Source organism: Erythranthe guttata, chromosome 6 (genome assembly GCF_056151865.1).
Source record: "Erythranthe guttata isolate IM_541 chromosome 6, IM_541, whole genome shotgun sequence".
NCBI classification, from domain to species: domain Eukaryota; kingdom Viridiplantae; phylum Streptophyta; class Magnoliopsida; order Lamiales; family Phrymaceae; genus Erythranthe; species Erythranthe guttata.
The window spans coordinates 76,724-97,980 of record NC_142538.1 but is presented as its reverse complement, the minus strand read 5'-3'; the positions used below and the strand labels follow the sequence as shown (position 1 = coordinate 97,980).

The 21,257-nt window shown below is 37.0% G+C and overlaps 4 protein-coding genes across 5 annotated transcripts; 2 read left to right on the top strand and 2 right to left on the bottom strand.

Annotated features, from left to right (window-relative positions):
- Positions 1-83: 83 nt before the first annotated feature.
- Positions 84-7,880, bottom strand: LOC105964099 (alpha-mannosidase At3g26720). Of its 2 annotated transcripts, none has more exons than XM_012988603.2 (29): positions 7,386-7,880; positions 7,236-7,319; positions 7,033-7,121; positions 6,786-6,960; positions 6,497-6,616; positions 6,232-6,315; positions 6,081-6,152; positions 5,663-5,776; positions 5,458-5,558; positions 5,277-5,370; positions 4,991-5,158; positions 4,752-4,841; positions 4,304-4,369; positions 4,125-4,181; positions 3,492-3,711; positions 3,260-3,399; positions 2,967-3,035; positions 2,769-2,828; positions 2,564-2,635; positions 2,321-2,368; positions 2,103-2,222; positions 1,916-1,981; positions 1,622-1,734; positions 1,427-1,511; positions 1,119-1,229; positions 940-1,035; positions 783-830; positions 563-631; positions 84-491 (listed from the first exon to the last, which is right to left on the bottom strand). In XM_012988603.2, exons 1-29 carry the CDS (start codon positions 7,584-7,586, stop codon positions 234-236), a joined length of 3,090 nt encoding a protein of 1,029 aa, XP_012844057.1. In that variant the 5' UTR covers positions 7,587-7,880; the 3' UTR covers positions 84-233. The 2 variants fall into 2 exon arrangements, with proteins under 2 accessions (XP_012844057.1, XP_088675265.1); XM_088819139.1 differs by having other exon boundaries at positions 7,033-7,159; positions 7,386-7,869.
- Positions 7,881-10,408: 2,528 nt separating this feature from the next.
- On the bottom strand, positions 10,409-11,978 carry ATMAK3 (Acyl-CoA N-acyltransferases (NAT) superfamily protein). The gene is made up of 4 exons (XM_012988610.2): positions 11,790-11,978; positions 11,575-11,695; positions 11,322-11,377; positions 10,409-10,847 (listed from the first exon to the last, which is right to left on the bottom strand). Exons 1-4 carry the CDS (start codon positions 11,976-11,978, stop codon positions 10,647-10,649), a joined length of 567 nt encoding a protein of 188 aa, XP_012844064.1. The 3' UTR covers positions 10,409-10,646.
- Positions 11,979-12,237: 259 nt separating this feature from the next.
- On the top strand, positions 12,238-14,108 carry LOC105964105 (cytochrome b-c1 complex subunit Rieske-4, mitochondrial). The gene is made up of 2 exons (XM_012988608.2): positions 12,238-12,424; positions 13,291-14,108. Exons 1-2 carry the CDS (start codon positions 12,238-12,240, stop codon positions 13,941-13,943), a joined length of 840 nt encoding a protein of 279 aa, XP_012844062.1. The 3' UTR covers positions 13,944-14,108.
- A 196-nt stretch (positions 14,109-14,304) lies between these two features.
- Positions 14,305-21,215, top strand: LOC105964104 (nuclear factor kappa-B-binding protein). Its single transcript, XM_012988607.2, has 12 exons — positions 14,305-14,645; positions 15,350-15,746; positions 15,852-15,988; positions 16,924-17,037; positions 17,152-17,235; positions 17,713-17,877; positions 18,043-18,181; positions 18,437-18,600; positions 18,681-18,804; positions 18,886-18,981; positions 19,115-19,204; positions 19,408-21,215. The coding sequence occupies exons 2-12, from the start codon at positions 15,429-15,431 to the stop codon at positions 20,773-20,775; spliced, it is 2,799 nt and encodes a 932-aa protein (XP_012844061.1). The 5' UTR covers positions 14,305-14,645; positions 15,350-15,428; the 3' UTR covers positions 20,776-21,215.
- Positions 21,216-21,257: the final 42 nt, after the last annotated feature.

Sequence of the window (21,257 nt, the reverse complement as noted above, 5' to 3'; positions counted from 1 at the left end):
CCTTCATTTGTTAACATATGTGATGGTCAAATTATGTTGAGTATCTATATAATGAATGAGGTTACTAATAAACAATACAGTCGTAATACTAATCATCAGATATGAATAATAAATACTTGTACAGCTGAAAGTGATCTCGATCACACAACATATAAAACACACAACACTAATTATAGACGGTAGAATTTGCATTGGAGAAATTGATGATCCGAAAAGCAAGCAGAAATTCGGTTTTAAGAAGCAAAAAGTAGGAGATCATCATCATGATCATGATTATCATAAGAAAAGTGAATAATGAAGGTACGAATCTCCATAGGAGCAAGTTGGACAACAAGCTCAACTGGATCGACAGGTCCTCCTCTAACTGAAGGTATTTCTTCTTCTTCTTCTTCGTCTTCTTCATCAAACTGCACCTTCCACTTTAACCTCTTCTTCTCCATCTCTATCCTTTCTTGGTTCCCAGATAAACTCATCTCTTTCACCTTCACCACCTGTCATTCCAAACATTCCTTTTCAATTTACATCTTCTACTATTACCACCTACACTTATTACACATATTACCTTCTTGTCAGGGAACAGCTTCTTCAGTTCTACGCTCGTCACTCCCGACTTATCTTTATCCTCTCCCGTCTTTGCATACATGTCATTAACACATATCCCAATTCTTTTAGTTTCTCAATGCAAATTTAGGATTTATCAAATGCTTTTTGGGGATAATTACTTGCAGTTAAATAAACTCCTATACATCTAACTTATAAACTAAAGTAACACAATCTCATACCTCATATAAGTGAGCCAACCGAAGAAGAACTCTGCCATTTTCAAGTTCCTGCAGGGTAATAGGAAACCAAAAAAAAAAACAAAAAAAGAAGGGTTTGAGTTGTAGACTACTCTCAGATAACATCTACAATCACGGTTCAAATTCAGAAAATGAATACCTGGAGGGTAATTAATGCAATGTTGTCTGGTAGACTATAGGAATGATCAATAGCTGAAAAGGTAGTTATATGGGAACTCATCCAATTGTTTCCTTCCTGTTTGAATGACATTAATTAGCTTTTTCTGGGGTCTGGGGGTACTAGTCTCGTTTATGTTAACAGCAAACTAATTCTCTCACCTCTTCAGAGAATGCCAGAAGCAGTGGAGAGTAAACCTCTTGTCCAAATTTCCGGCGCCACTTGGCTCCTTCTCCCCGTGGATCAATTCTCAGGTAATATTTTCCTTGAACCTGAAAGAAAACCACTATTTAGAAACAACTAGAAGAAAACACTCATTTTTTACTTTCTACTTGCTATAATGATAATTTTGGCTACAGTGACAACTTTGGCAGAAAGATGGAACAGGGAAAATCAGGACGAATAGCTTTGAGAAACAAAAAGCAGTTTGTTTTGAATTGACACAAGTGAATATGATTGAAATAATTACCATCAAACCCTTGCAACTGTCAAGAACACAAACTTCTTCATTAAGTGCCTCACCAACACCTCTAGAGTCATCATTCAGTAGCCTCCTATATAAACAAAAAAATTATATATGAGCCCATAGGTATCCCAAATGCAAACAGCAAACGACCAACGGAAAATTGGATGATAGGCATGAAGAAGACAACATTGACCATACCTATGAAGCATCAGCTCTATTTGACCATCCACCAAGCTTGAACCACCAACTGCACGATCCACCAACACAGAAACCTCTGTAGTTTCATCCTTCAGATAAATTCCGAGATTTATCTACAGAACATAGAGATTCAGATATGCATTTTAGCACCCACAAAATACCAACATATTACATGCCCAACACTCTTTGCACATGTCAATGTATGGATATTCATTATTCAATGAGCTGAAATTTTCATAAAGCAGCAAAAGATTAAGTTAATGCTAATATATTATACAAGCTTCGTTGACATACCGGGTAATAATTCCCAGCAATTGGCTGGTGTACTTCCACATCCCAATCAGCTCTATAATCTCGAATCTGCAATCAAATAATTTTACCGCAATCAAATAGATAACTGATATATGTACTAATTGAGTTGATTTTTTTTCCTGATACTCAATTCTCCATATTTATCACAAGTCTGAAAAACAAAGTATACCCTCTTAATGAAATCACGCCCATTGGAGTCCGTATAAAAAGTCTTATTCGTATTCAAGCCAGTGCTTATCTGAGCTATTATTTCCTTTCCAAATCCATCATCCACAGGTATAGGTCCAATCTGAAAATGAAAATGGCATGAGGAGATCCAATTTCTACAAGGTAATGTTTAATTCATAGGACTGTGCACTCTACAAGGCTCAACATAGGTAAACTCACAGTAAACTCAATTTCAGCATGTTCCTTTCCCTTGTAGACCCGGGTAACCTGCACAAGTTTGGTATTTCAGTGAATCGGACAGTTGATGTACAGAGAGAGATAAACGAAGAATGAAACAAGAAATTACTTGTGTGGCTAGTAAAACCAACTAAACCATTTTTTTACGTCCTAACTTTTAACGCCTGCACAAAATTGGACGTGATAGCCTGATAGGAATAATGAATGGTGAGAATGGGAAATCACCTGATATAACCATGTATTCAGCTGCTGGTGCACTTCGTCCAGTAATGGACCACGAATAACAACTGAAGTAACCTGGAAACAAGAGACACGCAAATTTACTTACGGACCTTCAGTCAACAAATCTGGATGAATAAAATCTTGGATAACAAGTTACAAATTGGTAGATATGAAGTCTTGAATAAAAAAAATTAAGCGAAGTGTTAACCTGGCCTTCAGGTTTAATTGAGAATGAATTATTCGGGCGGAAAACATAAGCTCCAGATGCCTTCAATCAAGAGCAATAACTTCACATAATTACCATTTGTGTAAAGCAGACATAAATGAGCAACTCAATTTTTCTGCAAAGAAGAAAGCAAAAGGAAACATATATCGCGCTAGAAGTTTTACAAGTAGGCTAGAGCACCTGGAATACTCTGTCAGTACCATTATACCCAGTGTAGTAACTATATGATTGCTCGGCAAGTGATGTGACCTTCACCAGTAAAGCAAAAAAGAACCCATCAGCATTATTTGCGCAAGAAAATCCATGACACCCTCTATTCTATGAGATTTACAAGCACATTATAAAGCTTTACCACAAAATGCGCCCATTATTTATGGTCGAAAAAAGAATGTGTATATGTCTATTGTCATTTACAGATAAGTCTACGTGAAAACTGCAAGAGTCAGTATAAGAAGACTTAATAGACAACTTACCGAATTTCTTCTGTTTGTATAACGTGTGAGCTTTCCTTCATTCGCTGAGTAAAGTAACTGTAAATTTCCTTGACCCACTTCAAATGTTTTACCATTGCCTTCGTCTGGAGTATACACTGATGAGGAGAATGATCTGGGTTCTGATAAAAAATTGTCAAGACAAGCAACATTAAATCACATGTGTCTGTGACCATGGATACTTTTCTAACCTACGTGAACTCAACCATCCTACCTGACATTTTTGCACCCGAGACAGCATAGGTGCTGAAACCAAGGGGTGGGACAGATGCTGAAAAAGCAAGCCAATATCTTGCCAAGCTACTGGCTGATGTACCTAAGTATGCTTTGGTGTGAAAATTGATTGTAAGCAACGAGACGTTGGAAAGAGGAAGGATCTGAGATTCGATCTCTCTGCCATTAGAATCCAAAACCACTAAATCATCAGAAGAAACCTGCAAAAGATATGACCAGTTATTTCTAATTTGGCAGGGGAGCCAGAAAAGTATGACCTAGTAACTGTCTAAGTTTGGCCACAATATATCATGTACTGCCCCCCACAACAATCTTATTGCTAACATTAGTAGTGCAACTGTACCAAAGTATTTGGTAACCAAGCAAGCTTACAAGAGAACATCATTATTACATTTTTCTCGTAAAAATGTAGAAAGAGGGCTTTCTTAGTTGGATATTATGACTGCTTGGTAATTGCAGGGAACAAAGTACTGCTATTTAATTATCCAAGTAATCCATCAACTACAATATGGTAGTTGATCCGCAATCAAATGAAAGTAAAATGATTAATCTGCAGTAGGTCATAATACAGAACATCGCTAAAACACTGATTGAACAGCACCAGAATACTCACAGGAATGCGGATGACCTCCTCTCTTTTCCATCCTACAGGATTGTATGCGATGATGACCTAAAATATAGGGATAAGAAATTTTCATGTTAAAGCAATACAACGTAACATTTATCAGAAGGAGAAAACAAATGAATGATATTTCTTTGGAGTTAATAAAAATAAAAGTAAATGATGCTTACCAAGCTTCTAGCATCAGACAAATTAGCTTCTGATGGAGGACAATAACTTATGTTGAGCAGAGGACACTAACATAAAAGCAAATCAAGAAATCAGAATATAGCAAGTTTTTCTCCATTAAATCGTCAAACTTTGAAGAATAGTAAAGGCCATACAGTTAGTTTTAAATGGTGGCAAGAAAAAAATATGATACTTTTGAGATGGTTATCAATGGGCCAAAAAACCTTGATGGAATCAATTGGACACTGTATGACTTCATACTCTTCACATTTTTCCCCACTGTCATGCAATTTTCTACTTAAGCTTAATGCAGTGAAGCGGTAAAACTCAGGTCATTTATTGTTGAATCGTGTGATTGTTGATGTATAATCTTCCGAATGCCACAAATGACAAAACTACAAAACAATCTGGTGATGAACACAGGAATGAAAATAAATAAGGATGTATTGCCTGCTGAAACTGAGGGACTGGATCTGTGTGCATAGAGTTCAATTTTGAGCCTGTTAACGCAGCCAATGACGATGATACCACCTTCTCAGCCTGCAAATATTACAATACCAGTCAGCTGACTTCAGCTACTTATAACCAGTATGAGTCGCCACTCTAGGATAAAATTGCATAGGTGAAGAAACTGAGAGCAAAAGGTAAAACAGCGTGAATTTCCTCAATCTAAACATAGAGGTACGTACCTCTTTATAACCTATTGAAAGTCGCATAGCATAATCAGCAGCCACATGTTGCCTTTGGGTCCCACTAACTGCATCATGATGTTGAGCTATAGACAAAGCATCAGCTAATGCATCTGTGCTTGGTCCAGACCCAAACCTGCATGCGAAGAACTCCAACTGCCTTGCTGCCTAAAATTCAAACCCCAAAATGAATATGGATATGGAAAGGGTTTTTTATAGATATCCCAGACAACTGGATTCTATCTACACATTATTACGGTCCTATAAAAAGGACAGAAGAACTTACTAAATAGTAACCACTCAGCATTCTCACATATCCTTTCAGTGCTGGCCTACTTGTAAAGTAGCCTGTCCAGTAAGCATTCTCTCTATCGGCATACCTGGTAAATGTAATTACAATTTAAAACAAATTGTTACTTCAGAGTAACTAGGTGTGTTGAAATTTCAATCATCCGAATTGCACTCACGGGAAAAAGTCACCAGTTTTTAGAGGCCATTTTTCATTTGCTGCATATTTTGCATCAGTGTAGATAGATGGTGTAGAATATAGAGCGTTGACACGCCCATCCTGAAATCAACAGAAGGATGGAAAAATAATGTAGAGTTATCAGATCCACACATACACAGCAGAGGGTATATGAAAGTTTAATATAGGATGAGAAAGACAGGTACCAAATTGACATAATGAATGAACTTGTCCATCTGCCTGAACCATGAAACAGCGTATTGGTAACGGAAATCAGTTCCCATAGTCCACATTATATGATTTGTCCTAGTCAAATTAGCCTGACATTGGAAGAGGCAGCAGTTATTTAAAGGCCAACCACAAAGTTCAATGAGATGGAAGGGAAAAAAAGAAAAAAGGAAAGGACAAAAAAAGTGAGACCTAAAATTCATATATTTTGGTACTGTGGTAAAAGAATATTTTAACCTGCCAACCCATTATCCAATATGTTTCTAAATTTCAACTGAAATTTGATTTTCTCAGAAACCACGAAGACACGGAGTATGATGGTACCGAGGATACAGTCAAGAATAAAATTTCAGGTTCCAATTGATAGTGAGAAATGATGACAACCATACACCGTACCTGTGCTACAGCAGCTGCCACAAAATCATCCACTCGCTGTTCCACATTATAATCGAAGAGGAGATCATCATCCTGAATCAACTCTTGCATTTGTAAAATATTTGAAGAACGTAATCCAAGATTACAGTGCTTTCGTGTTACAATATATAACCTGAATGGGAGCAGAGACATCATTTATTTCAAAGGTGAAACCATCTGGAGGCTCATAATGGATGGGGAATATCCCTGTGAATATCTGGACATGAACTCATGAAGAGAGAGTCAGAACTTTTAATTCAATGTTATATGTATGAGTGAAAGAAAAAGATCTTCCATAGATACTGAGAGCCCCATTTTAAACTAGAGAAATGGAAAATAACGGTGACAGTACAAGTAAAATAATCAAGAGGGCAGGCGTGAACTTCCTGATAATTAACCTGAGAAGATGAACCTAGGGAAACTGAGCCCCGCCACACAACCTCAAGAGTTTTATCATCTCTCCGTTTGGCTCTATCTTGGTAATCAATTCGAGCAAAAAATAGTGAGTCAAACCCCAGCTGCAGCATGATAATTTAACAAAAATGGAATCAAATATCTGGTGCTTATACTGTGGCACATATTCTGTAAAACCGGGACTACAGAAATACCATTTTTTTTTTCTTACAATATGATGTGCATAGAAGGGATAAAGTATTGAGCCATCAAAGGATTTTGCATAAGGGATACCTCTGCGCCAAGCAAATAGGCCTGAACAGCAGAATGTCCGAAAGGGTCAATCTGCCATCCAACTCTTGGTGTCTTGCCAAATTCATCAAGGATAAAACGATGACCCAGAGTTGTCTGATCAATCAAATCAATGTAATGTGGGGTTGCCTCATCATGCATACACATACCCCCATTTCTGTATACACAAAAGCAGTAAGAAAGTAGGAGTAGTAACTAATACAACAGAAGCAAAAGGGAGAGTGAATACATGAATTCAAGTTGACCAGAATTGACGAGATGTTTGACTTTAGCCTTGAGAGTATCACTCTGCTGTCTCCACCATCTTTGGAAGAATGCCTGATTAAAGAATCACAATGAGATCTTTGGAAGAATGCCTGATTAAAGAATCATAATGAGAGAATATAATATTGCAAGTAGTTTAGTGGTGGGAAGAAATAAAAAAAAACTTGCCATCTCAACATAAATAAACCTCCGATTCTTGTCATCCAAGAGAGCGGAGATTACAGAATCCAAAACGTTCTGGACACAGGCTCCCTGAGAGAAGAAAGAATTAGAAACAGGTGAAGAAAAATGAGAGTGAAGGAAGGAAGGGAGGGGTACCCGGATGGAATTGTTGGCACCGGCGTAGTACTGATCGACGGTCTTGAGCCATCCGACGTCGTCGTGGGAGTGAGGGACTAAATGGACGTTGATCTTATCGGGGGCGAATCCCGAGGTGGTGTTGTAGGGAACATAAGTGGAATTGACTCCGGCGAATATTGTGGCTATACTAGTGAAGAAGAGGATGTTTTTGAGTTCCATTATGACGGAATGATGACTGATGCAGCATAACAAAGGAAAGGTGAGCGAGTATTGTTGTGTTTCTTCACTTGAGTGCAAAGCAACAATTGATTATAATTCTAAATCATATCAATTGATGATTCTGATTAGTCATTTCTCACTTTCTGAAAGAGGGGGGAGGGAGGAGCCGACGACGGCGAACAATTACGACGGAGGTTGTATAAAAGTGGGGAATGGGGAGGAGAGTAGCGGGGACCATACTTTGCGGAAATGGAAAACATCAAAATTGAATTATCAAATACTCATTTGATAATTAAGATAATATTTTAATATTTATTAATAATTTATCTACTCCAACCATGGTCATCAAAAGTAATAATCAATTGAAAGTTTTTTATTATTTTTATTTGTAATTGCCATGTGTCATTTTGTGATTGAATGTGTAGGTGGTTATTTTTTTGATAACTCAATTTCCAAGATGTATTTTTACATGCAAAGAGGTAGAATATCAAAATACTTACCTATTTTGATACTTCCATTGAAGTAGAATTTTTTAATTTGGGATATCAAAAGATAGTTATTGGGTTTGATAAGAGCAACTCCAATGAAGGCACTAAATGAAGTACCAAACTAAAAAACTACCACTTTGATGCTCTAAAATTAAAAAATTCTTCTCCAATTGAGGCATTAAGAGCAACTCCAATGGTAGGTATTAAAATGAGGCATTTAAACCCTTAATTGATGCTTGAAATAATACTTTGGTACTTTGAAAAAACTTATATACTCCAACCCGTAGGAATCAAATAAATTATTTTATTTTTAAATATGTATTAAACATAAATTAATAGATTTATTTGGTCCCTATTCCATAGGAATTTGTTAGAAAATTTATTTTTTTTACGTTAAAATTGCAGTTCCTAATTTCTAGGAATATTTGATACTTGTTTTCTTTGGGTGCATTTTTGCACCTCTAGGATATAAAGTATCAAAAAAACTACCCATTTGATGCTTCCGTTGGAGAAGAAATTTTAAGTTTTGGGAATCAAAATGGAAGTTTTATCATATAATACTCCATTTGATTCCCCCGTTGGAGTTGCTCTAAAGGGAGAACTATTTTGGTACTCAACTATACCGAGGTGCAAAAATACTCCCTGGAAAATGAGGTATCAAAAACATAACCACCCAATTAACCTATCACTATTTGACACGTGGCATTTAAAAATATAATTATTTATATACTTAAAATTTGATAATCTATTTGATACTTGTGGTTGGAGTGAATTTTTTTTCAAGAAGTATCAAAATATTATATCAAGTATCAAATGAATATTTAATGCTCCATTTTGATATCTTCCATTGGAGTTGCTCTAATCTATTTGCTCTTATTAATTTATTATTAGTTATTACTTATTACTGATCTTATCCATTTATTATTATTGTAAACCAATATCGAACAGTATAATAACAAGTTTAAGAGAAAAAAACTTGTTTTGTTATTAACTGATAGCGACAGGTAAAGAAGTCAAAACATGTCTACAAAATATAATAAGGGATATCTCTAATGCTGCACCTATATGCAATACTAATTTCAATCGTGTAAGACTAAATTAAAGAAAGATTTCAAAAGATTCCATTTTATTAAGATGAAATGACAAATATATCCATAAATTAAATTGTTCTTTGTTTGCTTATGCAAGACCAAATAACAAATAATGAAAAAAAAAATCAAAAAGAAAGAAGAAAACGTGAAATTAAAAAATCACCCCCGTGTGAAACCCTACCCTACGCCCAAGCTCCGCCGCCAACCACCGCTCTTGATGCAACGTTGTTGATGTCTTGTACATATTTTTGACACCTTGGTGAATTTGGACAATAAACTGCGTCTTCGCATTCGCCTTTTGCTATAAAAAATAAATGAATATTGAAACAAAAAGTAATTGGAAAATAGAAAGTTAAAAAAAAACATGAACAATTAAATTTGGACATTAATGTGTCGAATATATGTCCATAAATTCGACACCTTAATGTCGAAATTTAGTATATATGGACTAATAACAGTTAAATTTCGACACTAGGTGTCGATTTTGTACTCCAAAATCGACATGTACTTGTCGACCGCGTATTCGCAGGATTTAAAAAAAAAAAAATATGAAACAACTAAATTTCGACATTAAGGTGTCGAATATATGTCCTTAAATTCGACACATTGATGTCGAAATTTAGTATATTTGGACTAATTTGCTAACAGTTAAATCTCGACACTAAAGTGTCGATTTTGTACCCCAAAATCGACATCTCAATGTCGATTTTTACCTATAAAATTCGACATGTACATGTCGACTGTGTCTTCGCGGAATTTTTTTTCGAAAAACGATATTTTAGCTAAAAAAACACATAAATGCATATCTTCTTGGATTTTATTCCACCGTAGAATCTTCTATTTTGATTTAACAAGTAAGAGTATTATAGTATTTATACAACATATAGCCGCAGCCTATCTTTAATTATTCTCCCAATATAATATGGACTTATGAGAGACTCTGAGAAATAATATTTTTAAATAAATTAAACTAAGAAATAATATTTTTAAATAAATTAAACTAAAATATATATGTAGACAAAAAATGAAACTTCATCGACGTGATGAATAAAAAAGGTATTTTTTTAAAGTAAAATTAAGGTGGGAATGAAGATGAAAAGTCTAACAATATACACCTATTTAAACATTTTGTTTGATAAACAAAGCAAAGCAAATCAAATCAAATCACTGATAAAAAAAAATAAAAAAAATCAAATCAAATCAAAGCAAATGGAGCTCGAAAGAGTTTTAATGGACATGTCCATGAATTAAGCTCAAGTAGCTTAAACAACAGGAACCAAATATGAAATCTCCAAGATACAAAGTGTGAGTTTGTGTGTGTGAAATAGAGCTTGCATGTGATGGTGTTATTTTTAGTATAATTCGAGAACACTAACTAAAATAAAAGTTTACATGAATAATAAATCACTAGAGTCCACATCTACAGTATGATGTTTTACAACAGAAACAGAAAAAATATCTTCAGGGGGCCGGGTCGCAATTCACATCTCACCAATAATACCCTGTGCCTCAACCCCGTAATCATCATAGTAGCTCGGTTCTGGCCGAGGAAACAATAACTTGAGCCGGAAAGCATCTACCCCATTCAAGTAGTATCTAAAAAGCCTCTTTGCCCTAATAAACCCCAGACGACCGTATAGTGCAAGTGCTCCTTTATTTGTAACTTCTGCTTCCAGTGTTACCTTTCAAACAAAATAACTCTATTTATGTTTCCATCATATCTACTCTCTACACGAACAATAATCATTTCATACATTTATTCGTCAGCCAAAATTACTTCCTTATGACAAAACAAGAAAAATTGGGGGGGGGGGGGGGGGGGGGGGTGATTTCTATGGAAAGGTCATGATTTTGCAGTGATTTAAACATTATAATATGCAGATGCCTGTTTCCATGGAAGAAAGGATGGAGCAACTTGGCTATAGAATATCATATTGATGGGATGTTGGCATATGCATTGAAAGCTAATGAAATGTATATTGATCGGAAGTTGGCATAATAAACATGGAAAGCTAATGAAATTTATATTGATGGGATGTTGGCATAATAAACATTGAAAGCTAATGAAATGCACAGTGATCGGAAGTTGGCATAGAAAGTAAATGAAATGTTGAGGAGGAGAAGAAGAAGAAAGGGTTGTTGAATGAGAGACTTACCTCCTCACAACCTGATTCCATCATCACTTTAATTGACCTAGTAACAAGTTCAGTTGCTGCACATTTGGGGAAAAGCAAATCATTTTGAACAAGTAGTAAAGAGCAGATAAACCAAACCAGTCAGTAGTTGATGCTTTTTGGCATACATACATAGAGACAGACAGGCAGACAAACAAACAACATAGTGTGCAAATATTATTCTGGGATATAGAATAATAAAGTAAAAACTGAAATATGAATCGGGTGAACTGACCAATGCCTCTGCCTCTGTAAGGGTTGAGAACAACGAGCATGGCGATGTATCCTCTGAAAGTATGGCGATGATCTCCCATCTTGCACACCACCGTCCCCACGCATTTCCCTTTATGGAATGCCTGTAATTTTTACTTCCAATCAATCAATCAATCAAAACACAAAATTATTCATATTTTTATATCTAAAGGAGTAGGAGATGGAGGACGGACTAACGAGGAAAGAGAGATGTGGCCAGAGATAGACGAAATATCTGTAGGTGAAGATGGAATAGGGTTCGCTCAGCTCCTGATCCACCAGATTCATAATCAGCGGCAGGTGATGCTCCCCTCCATAGCTCACGTACTCAATCTCCGACGCCGATAAGCCCTCCGACGCCGATAAGCCCTCTTCCTCCTCCTCCATTCCCAATTTACAAACCTAACCTAACCTACTGTTTGGGTTTCGAATTTTCAATTTGTCGTCTACTCAATTCAATTGGGCCTTCTCTTATTATCCCAATCCCCTTATTATTCAATTGGGCCTTCTGCGAACTATTGTTTTGTTATAAAAAAGGCCACGTCGACAGACCCCCACCGTTTTTTAATTGCAGAAATATATTTATTAATTATATAATATTTCTGATACAGTACCGTGACTGCGTATTCACTCCAATCGGAAGAAAATGTTGAGAGTCGCCGCTGTTCGGAGGCTTTCGTCCTCTCTCTGGAGGCCAACGCACGTTGCCTCCTCCTCCTCCTCCTCCGCCATCGCTCACTGTCCCGTCGGTGGAGACGATTACGGAATCTACTCCTTCAATTCCTTCCTTTTTAACTCTCACCCTCTATTCCACTCCCACTCCCCCTCCAGAGGTCTGTTTTAAATGAACTTACTTTCAACTATCTCTCATGAGATGGATTACTGTAAATTAATTTCTTTTTCCCATTTTTGGTTTACCTCTCTAATTCAATGTTATTTTATTAATTGCTTGTCTGACGTTCTATCTTTAGACCTTCTTCTAGCTTGATCATTATGACACTGTATTGGAACCAAAATAAATAGATGACCTTGGGTGTGAGTTATGACATTGTACTATATATGGAACCAATATAGATAGATGAAGATGACCTTGGGGGTGAGTTACGACACTGTATAAACTAGCTATGTAATGCATATGATTCGTGAATTAAATTGAGACATTTCACAATGTTTGGCAGAGACAACACATTTCAATGTTTATCAGTAGTTTATAGATTCAGGTATCAAGCATGTTGACATGATTGGCTAATTGTGTTCTCAACTTAGCTTAGATAATCTAACCTAACCAAGAGATGGACAACAGATTAGGGAACACCATTCAAGTGCCAACGTGCACCTACACCAGAGGAGAAGTAAGAAAGAAATCAAGCTAAAGTTCGGATGAAAACAATTCATTAGGGTCCAAACTGGTTTTGTTTTGGTCCCGTAGATGCTGGTGCGGGTTCTTTTCAAATCGGTAGGGAGGTCTGTGCTCCTGTTTCATTGTCATTTCAAAGTTAGCTCTCTTGTGCACAAATTCACCATACGATACACTCGCATGCAGTTTTAAGGCATGCCTTATGAGATAAAGTTATCTATGCAAACACTTGAGTTGGAAATGAATTTCACATTTGTTGCGTTTCTAAACAAATTCACATTTGTTGCTCATTAATGATCTTCTCTTTTTAATGTCCGTGTGATGATTTTCTCACTGTTGCAGGTTTTGGTTCTGGTTCTGGTCCAATATCACCAAAGAATGAAAGAAGGTCATCCATTCCAGAGGTTCCAGCAACAGTGGCTGCTAAGAAAAGTCCGACACCGAAGATAGTTTATGATGAGCATAACCATGAGAGGTACCCTGTGGGTGACCCCAGTAAACGGGCGTTTGCGTACTTTGTGTTGACAGGTGGGAGATTTGTATATGCTTCGTTGCTGCGGCTCCTGGTATTGAAGTTTATACTGAGCATGTCTGCGAGCAAGGATGTGCTGGCGCTTGCATCCCTAGAGGTTGATCTGTCAAGTATTGAACCTGGTACAACTGTCACAGTGAAGTGGCGTGGAAAACCAGTGTTCATTAGGCGGAGGACAGAGGCAGATGTGAAGATGGCTAACAGTGTTGAGTTGGGATCTCTGCGGGACCCACAAAAAGACTCGGAGAGGGTGAAGAATCCAGAGTGGCTTATAGTGGTTGGGGTATGCACGCACTTGGGTTGTATACCATTACCAAATGCTGGTGATTTTGGGGGATGGTTTTGCCCATGCCATGGTTCTCATTATGATATATCTGGAAGAATACGAAAGGGACCTGCTCCATACAATCTCGAAGTTCCTACTTATACTTTCTTGGATCACAACAAGCTATTGATCGGATGATCACACCCCAATCCCGACCGACTTGTATGTGGGATTTCCTCGGTCTTAAAATGATCTTTGTTGTCAACATCCATTCTCTGGAAGAAATATCTATTGACGATTATTTAATTATTTATTTTTAATTAAATAAAAAAAATACTAGTACTGATGGTATTAAATAATAAATAGTAATTGATGCCATCCAATTTGAATTTGTAGTACTAATAATCTTTATAGGTGTCCAATTTGAATTTGAATTTGAATTTGTGAGTTGTGAGCGAAGAGAAGGCCCATAATAACAGGACCAAGCTGACAAACCCATTTAGAGGCCCAAATATCTTATGAATTTTTACATATTCGCATAATTAGTGTGTAAAATACCTATACATCATTATTTACAAGTTTACACACACACACACACACGCGTGTATTTGTGTGTCTGCGTGCCCCTCTCCTGCTAACCTCCTCCTCCTCCTCCTGCCAGTCCTTTCTCTATTATTTGTTTTTTCTTTAAATTATATATATATCTTCTCTCTCTCTTCTTTACCCGCTCGGATAACGCACAACCAACCCCCTTCCTTTCTCCCATGCCTTTACTTAATCTGTACTAGCCTCTGTGTTCTTTTTTTCTTTTATATGTATATATACACATACCTCTATTTTCCTTTTTACTTCACTTATTTACTTATTTATTTTGCCCATTCAGTTACGCCTCCGTTACAGGTACTTCGTTTTTCTCCATTTTTTTCTTCAATTTTTAGGGCTTTTTTCTTCTTTATTCCTAGGTTTTTTTTCTCTCCTTGCCCTGGATTGGCTTCTAGATTAACGATTATTTTCCCCAACTCTGATGTTTGTCTCTATCTCTACTGTTTCTTGATTCTTCCATATGTAATTGTTCGTTTTCCTTATTTTTAAAATTAGCTGCTTTTAATTTGCTTATCCTTCCATTATCTGTGAAATCTTGCATGCAATTTTCCCATCCTTGTTTGATTTTCGGCTAATTATGGGATTTGAATTCTGTTTTCTTTCTGCCCAATGGTCACTTACTACTTGCTCGTTGCCTCACTACGTGCATATTTTCGTGGTTGATTACTAATAATCTGATTCCTCAATTCAATTCCTTTTTTTAAGCTGAGTCAATCCATCTTACTCTACTTGGTTCCTCGACTTGCGGAACTGTAAACCTATTTTACCATAGAATATTAGGAAAAATAATTGGTCAATAGCTTCCGACTGCACTAGTTTTCAACTGTACTGGTATCCTCCTTTGGGGGATCCTAATTGGGATACTCTCATGGGATGCATTGCCAATTTGTTACGCCGATATCCTTTGTTGTCTTCTCTTCATGATTAGGGTATTTGCCTTTTGTAATTTCAAAATCTAGTTGTTTAACTAAGATTTTCATTCTTCCTGTTGCTGTTTTCAGTAGGAGACTTTTTTTTGCTCAAGTCAAGATAGCAAATGCTCCATTGAGACTCTTGTCATATAGTATTTTAGTTGGAAAAATGGCAGCTGATCAGCACAAAAAGAGGCTAAATGCTACCAGTTTAGTTGGCTGTACATCTCGTGAACAGTATAGGGTAAAGAGGAAAAAACTTCAGGTAAAACACCACGGTCTGAACATGAGACCTACCATCTCTCTCGAGTGGGATAACAAGAAGAAGAGTGTAGTTTCGAAGAAGGACCAGATTGGTATTAAACAAAGGCACATGCTTCCATTTATTGAGCCTGGTGCTCACAGCCACAACATTTTGGCTGACGTATTCCCTGTTCCTCAAGAGATTTTTGAATTAGAAAATCTCTCCAAGGTTCTCTCGTATGAGGTAATCGTTAATTGTCAAATCCAGTAGGGATTTTCATCTTCTTAAGGCGATGCTTTTTCTTTTTTTTTTTCTTGAAATTTATCTATTCACGTGAACTTGTTGTAGGTCTGGCAGAGATATTTATCTGACAATGAAAGAAGCTTTCTGTCACAATTTCTACCTAAAGGATCCGAGTCAGATACAATTGTTCGAGATTTGCTTGCTGGGGATAGCTTCCATTTTGGAAATCCTTTTGTAAAATGGCAAGTGTCGTGTGCATTTGTTATTTCGAGCTGTATGATTTAGTTGTATGTTACTTCAAATACTGATTAGTATGCTTATTTGATAGTTCATTTTGACCAAGGTGATTCTTAGCTATCATGACTTCGGTTTGTATGCCAACGCAACTTGTTGGATTGCCTTCTTTTTTCTTCATAACTATATTTGATGTTTAGTCTTCCATTGGCTATCACCAGTTTGATATTATATTTGTTTAGGAGGATCTTAAAGTCTTTCCAGTTTGTTCTAGTTCACTTTACATTAAGCAGCCTATTCTATGACTTTGCATCCAACATGAGCCCAAGAGAAGCCATCTACTTTCGATCCGGATGATTTTCAGCTTATACTTCGTACCCCATTCCTACCTGATTTATCTAATGTGATTATATTACTCAGTTTTTTATTAGCATTTAGGATCTGTTTAGATGCCTTTTCTGCCATTCCTTTATTCTTTCTGGTCCATCTTCATTGTTTGCATAATTCGTCCACATTTATTGTTATCTTAATTTGAGTTCATTCATGTCTTCTCACTTGATGAGTAATAAATGAAGGTATTTTCATTTATCCCGGTGTCATCTTAATTTTGTTTCTTTCATTTCTTCTCACTTGATGAGTGATAAATGAAGGTATTGTCATTTATCCTGATATCACCATCACATTTTTTTTCCCATATTTCAATTGATTTCCTCCAGTGTCTTGTCTTCTGAGTTCTGACTAAGAAATCGATTGGTCTCATCTCTTTCAGCAATATGTAAAAAAAGAAAAAAAGAAATATTGGCAGTCCAAATTTAGGTCTATTAAAATTATTCATTACAAATAGTTCCCAATCTATTTTTCTTTCATAATATTTCATTTATCCTTCGATGTTCTTCTTTGTCTAAGTTTGAGTGGTCCAGTGATTTGCAATGTGTTGCTGCAGGGGTGCTTCTATTTGTGTTGGAGAGCTTCATCCTGATAATATTCTTCAAGAGGAGGTATCTCTCAAAGCTGGCAAGAAAGCGTACTGCTCAGATTTACATAAGTATCACAACGAGTACGTAATCCTGTTAATTTTGTCAATCTCTTTGATATAATATATTTATTATTTTCTACTGCTTTTTTGCTTTGCATTGTCTATTTCATAAAGCTGTGGTGCTTTTGTTGCCAGTATGATTATGAATTTACAAACGTGGAAGGAAAAATGGGCTAGTTGCAAGGATCCTGAAATGGACATCGTGCAGGATATATGGAGGTTATTATCTCTCTTCTTTTTTTGTGGGGTGCGCGTGTGTGTATGCGTAAGAGTATCTCTCTTCTTCTTTTTTTGTGGGGTGCGCGTGTGTGTATGTGTAAGAGTTATATTCTTTTTGTGACCTCAGCATCATGACATTACATTACACACCGTCCTGTTTGATTCTTCATCCTTCTATTCATTTATGTAGGTCCTATTAAGGAATTGTTTTACGGACCTCCTACTGTTGTCTCAATTTCAAATGAATGATGCATATTGTAAATCTTTGTGAAAGTTCCTTTCATAAATTTTGACATGGGCATGAAAATCCATAATATGATTTTTTTATTGTGATGTTCTAAAAGTTCCTCACTCTCTATGTTTAAACTTGTAAATTATCCTATTTTGGTTTCCCGTGGAAATTATATATTTGCGAGTTTTGCCTTGTTTCTTTGTCGTATTGGTCAAGCCATTTTAAAAGTGACATTTTATATGCAGTTCTTGGAAGCATGCTGAGTCAACTGTGCCTCCAGAGACTAGATTCTGTGGTACTGAAGAGAACCTTGTTGCCACACCAGAGTCTTGTTCATGGGCTAATTCTGATGCAGCTGATAGTAGCGACAACCAGAACTTGGGAACAGTGCATGGACAGTCTCAAAGAAGGTAAGGCTGCTCTTACTTGCTCCATTTTTTGCTTACCCATCATCCCTCGAAAGACCTAGATAGATGGTTCTGCATAGCTTAGAGCAATTAAGAGCTGCTTTTGTTGTTTAAATTTCTTAAGTACATGGCAAAAACTCTTACCACCGTCTTGCGTTGAATATGCAGAAAAGAGTTCTGGAAAAAGTTATCTGATAATTGCTCTAGTGGGCTCAATGTGGTGGCTGCAGTATCTAGGAAAGGAGAAAAGCTACACAAGCGAAATATCCAGCATAGTGATGGAGCCAAATATATGTCATATATCAAGGTTGTTTGGTTTGGCAGACAGTCTATTTCGAAAATTGATACTTGTCAACTTAACACTTTTAACTGATATCATCGGAGGACCATCACTGGTGCCCTTTATAACTTAGCCATCTGTTTAGGAAATCCTTCATTTTCATTTAACATTTGCCCTTATAACTGGCAATGCCCAATTGTCATATGGTCTTTTGTCCAATTGGAGGCTGTTTTCCTGCTATTATTCTTTTATAGAAAGTGTTCATTGCATTTGGTTCTGCAGGTCAGCAGGGAACAACACGAACGTTTTAAAAGCAGCATGAAGCATTCTGGTAATAGCAGTCAGCCTAGGGCTTTAAACAATGTTTTAGGTGTCATTGATGCCCTAAATGTACAACCATTTGAAAGATTTGAGGAAGAAGAAAGAAAGAAGCTCCATGAACACTGGTTAGTTATTCATTTTGTTTTAATTTTGTATTTGAAGCTCTGTGAGATCCTCAACTTCAATTATAATGATGAAATTTCAGGTTGAAATTGGCAACCAAAGATATCCTTGAAGGTTTTGTTAACTGGAGAAAGAGACAATTACAAAGAAAAGAACTAATATGGTCCATGGTTGAAGAAATAGGGCAAAAAATGGAAGGTCACGAGGTTAGGCATCTTAAATATGACCTCCATGTTTTTGGAAAATCTCCAATTGCTGATACCTTTTGACTTGTTACTTTGCTGTAGAATACTCTCGGTGAGGATGAAGAGGGTTCTCAAAATAAGCGAACGGAGCTCTCAGATGATGGCATAGAAGAAATTCTACCTTTAATCACAACTGAGGTTTATCAGCTGGCCCGCGTTTCTTGCGTTTCAATAAACTGCTTATTGAATTTTTTGTACCATTGTTTATTTGAAGTGATGGTGTAGTATAATTCAATAGTGGGCATCTCAAATTCCCATTTTTTTCGGCCAGGGTGGACAAAGAGAGCATTCCGATGCCTTGCTTCAGGAGCAGATGGGAAATGAAGGAGCTCATGAAATCGAAACAGAAACAGAAACCGAGGTTGATTTTACTGTTTCTTTCTGGTGTTTTTTTTTTTTTTTTAAATTAATTTCTGCCTTCTATTTTCGGCTGCTGGTATATGGTCTCTCTGAAATCAGGTTTTTTACTTAGAATGTGTAGATAAACATGACTAGTACTATTTTGCTGCGATGAAATTTTGAAGATGAAGTTAATTGTTTCTGGTCATCTTTTATGATTATCAGGATGAAAAGGATATGAAAAGTGACTACATATATGAGGAGCGAACAACTGATGATACAGAACTGTTTGAAGATGAGGGTGCTGCTCCCAACCAAGTTATAATCCGGGACGAGAATCAACAGCATATTGTTTCACTTAATAATAGCCCTAGGAGCACAACGATAACATCACCGAGTTCTGGTTTCCTTCATGATCAACATCAGAAGCGACTGAATAGTAATCTCCAATCCAATTCCATAGAGATGGAATCTCACAACAATAATGCAAGTGGAAAAACAGATGAAGATACTCCAATTGAATCGGAATACTCAGGAAATCTGAACCGTGTGGATATTCATGTTAGCCAAGGGACTCCACTTCCGTCTTCTTGCGATATTTGGCCCTTGAGTGATGTACATGATTCTTATTATCAATCTACTGCCACAAATGCTAGATACGCCTCTGCTCAAGAGTTGTCGATTAGGAATCCGCAATTTATACAGGAGCAAGCAGTGCAACTGCTTGATATGGAGACAGGCAGGCAGGATAAAAGTACTGGCAAGGATTTTCTGCATAGTAGACAAAGTGATGATATGTCTTTCTTCAGCTCTTACCCAAATCAAGAGAGAAATGAACTGCTTCATTCTTTCTTCAAGGATCAGGGCAATCCTCCGTACCATCATCAGCAAAAACATCTAGGTCTAGAGTTCCAGGCTGGGAATGAAGTGATGATGGAGGGGGCAGGTCAGTTTTCGGGACATTTTAGGGAGCAGGTTCATCCATCACTTGCTCCTCCGCACAAGAGTCTGCTGAATGATATATACATGCATCAGAACATTCATATTAATGAGAGTATGTATCCTGGAGGGCGTTTTGTTATGTCTAGGCAGGAGGAATTGCCAGTAAATATTCATGATTGGGCAACTAGTGTACGCATGCCAATTCCCTCCGTGCAATCTCAATTGAGTCAGAACAACTGGTATGCAGGGGGCGAGAATGGATGGCCTTTGCAGGTTGCCAACCATAATAATAATAGCATGATGGGCAGCAGCAGGGGACGTAATTTGGACCAATCCTTATTCAGTGTCCTAACAGAATGTAATGAACTGGCACCTAGAGCCAATTATGAAGCTGCAATGGGCCCCGCAGAACGGTTAATCCAGGCTGGAAACTACAACTACAGTGGAGGAGGGATTCCTTCGAGCAGCAGCAGCAATTTCTTGCAACAACCAACGCAGCACTCATCACTTAATTACTTTAATGGTGGTCATGAGGTAGGTGGTGGTATTAAGATGAACAACCTTGGATGGATGGGATTGTCACAGCAAAATTCTGGACTGCAGCAACACGATTCCATCAGTAAGCCCTTCCTAAGGTCGTGGAATCAGTGAGATATAATACCACTACGACTGCTAGCTACTCTTTTAGCAGCCAACAATGGGGATTTTAAGTTAGGAGAGAGAGTTTCACAAAACATGCTAAAAGCTCTGAGATAATGGTGGTGTTTTTGTCTTTTCTCATTGTCAAATTCAGACCAGAATTCCATATGTTGTACATACATAGGATCCTATCTTGATGATGCCAATATGTATATTGCTAGTGAGATGTGTAGGTTTTGTGTGTGTGTGAGAGAGAGAGAGAGAGAGAGAGAGAGAGAGAGAGAGAGAGAGGGAAAGGGAGAGAGGGTGATATTTTTATTTTTGATGCTCTTGGATTTTTAGATTTCTTTTTTTGGTTAGGGACTAGGGAGTGCTCTAAATGTTAATGGTTTTGGCAGGCCACACAGCCCACATGAGTATATTATTGGAAAAATACTTTTTTAGGGAATAAATATTCCAATTTATTATTATTATTATTTAGAAAGGGTTAAAAT